Consider the following 461-nt stretch of genomic DNA (forward strand, 5'->3'; position numbering starts at 1 on the left):
ACCCCCCCCCCCCCTGCCAGTGCCGGCTCCTTCCCTGAGCACCCCCCAAGCGCCCGGCAGCAAAACAACCCCCCAGCTCCCCCCTGGCTGGAGCTGCCCCAGCGGGTGCCACCACACCATAGACACCCTTGTCGAGGAGGAGGAGGAACTCATTGACAGCCATCTGCATCTCGGCCTTGCGCAGGTCCAGCAGCGACACCACCTTGAAGTCAAGCTGTCGGAGGAGGGTGCTGAGGGCGTGCACGTCCACCATAGGGGCCTTTAGCTGCTTGTGGTGCAGGTAGTGCCTGTTCCCGATCAGCAGGGCCACCTTGTCAGTGGCTGCCGGGACAGAAGTTGGTGCTGGGTACAGAGCAGGACGCTCCTGCTGTCCCCAAACCTTCACCCCACAGAGATGACACCAGTGTCACCATCCCAAGGTACTGGGGCCACCAGCCCGTCCTGGGCAGGCTCCTACCATA

General features: G+C 64.0%; 1 protein-coding gene across 1 annotated transcript in view; it reads right to left on the reverse strand.

Moving 5' to 3' along the window:
* LOC104408579 (mucosa-associated lymphoid tissue lymphoma translocation protein 1-like) overlaps window positions 1-321 on the reverse strand; it is a gene marked incomplete at its 5' end in the record, with an annotated part of 3,009 nt that extends 2,688 nt beyond the window's left edge. Inside the window, one exon of the mRNA XM_010018229.1 lies at window positions 118-321. Coding sequence (XP_010016531.1) covers window positions 118-321 — 204 coding nt within the window. The remainder of the gene's footprint in view (window positions 1-117) is intronic.
* Window positions 322-461: the final 140 nt, after the last annotated feature.

This window comes from Nestor notabilis, unplaced genomic scaffold (genome assembly GCF_000696875.1).
Source record: "Nestor notabilis isolate BGI_N333 unplaced genomic scaffold, ASM69687v1 scaffold16847, whole genome shotgun sequence".
Lineage (NCBI taxonomy): Eukaryota > Metazoa > Chordata > Aves > Psittaciformes > Psittacidae > Nestor > Nestor notabilis.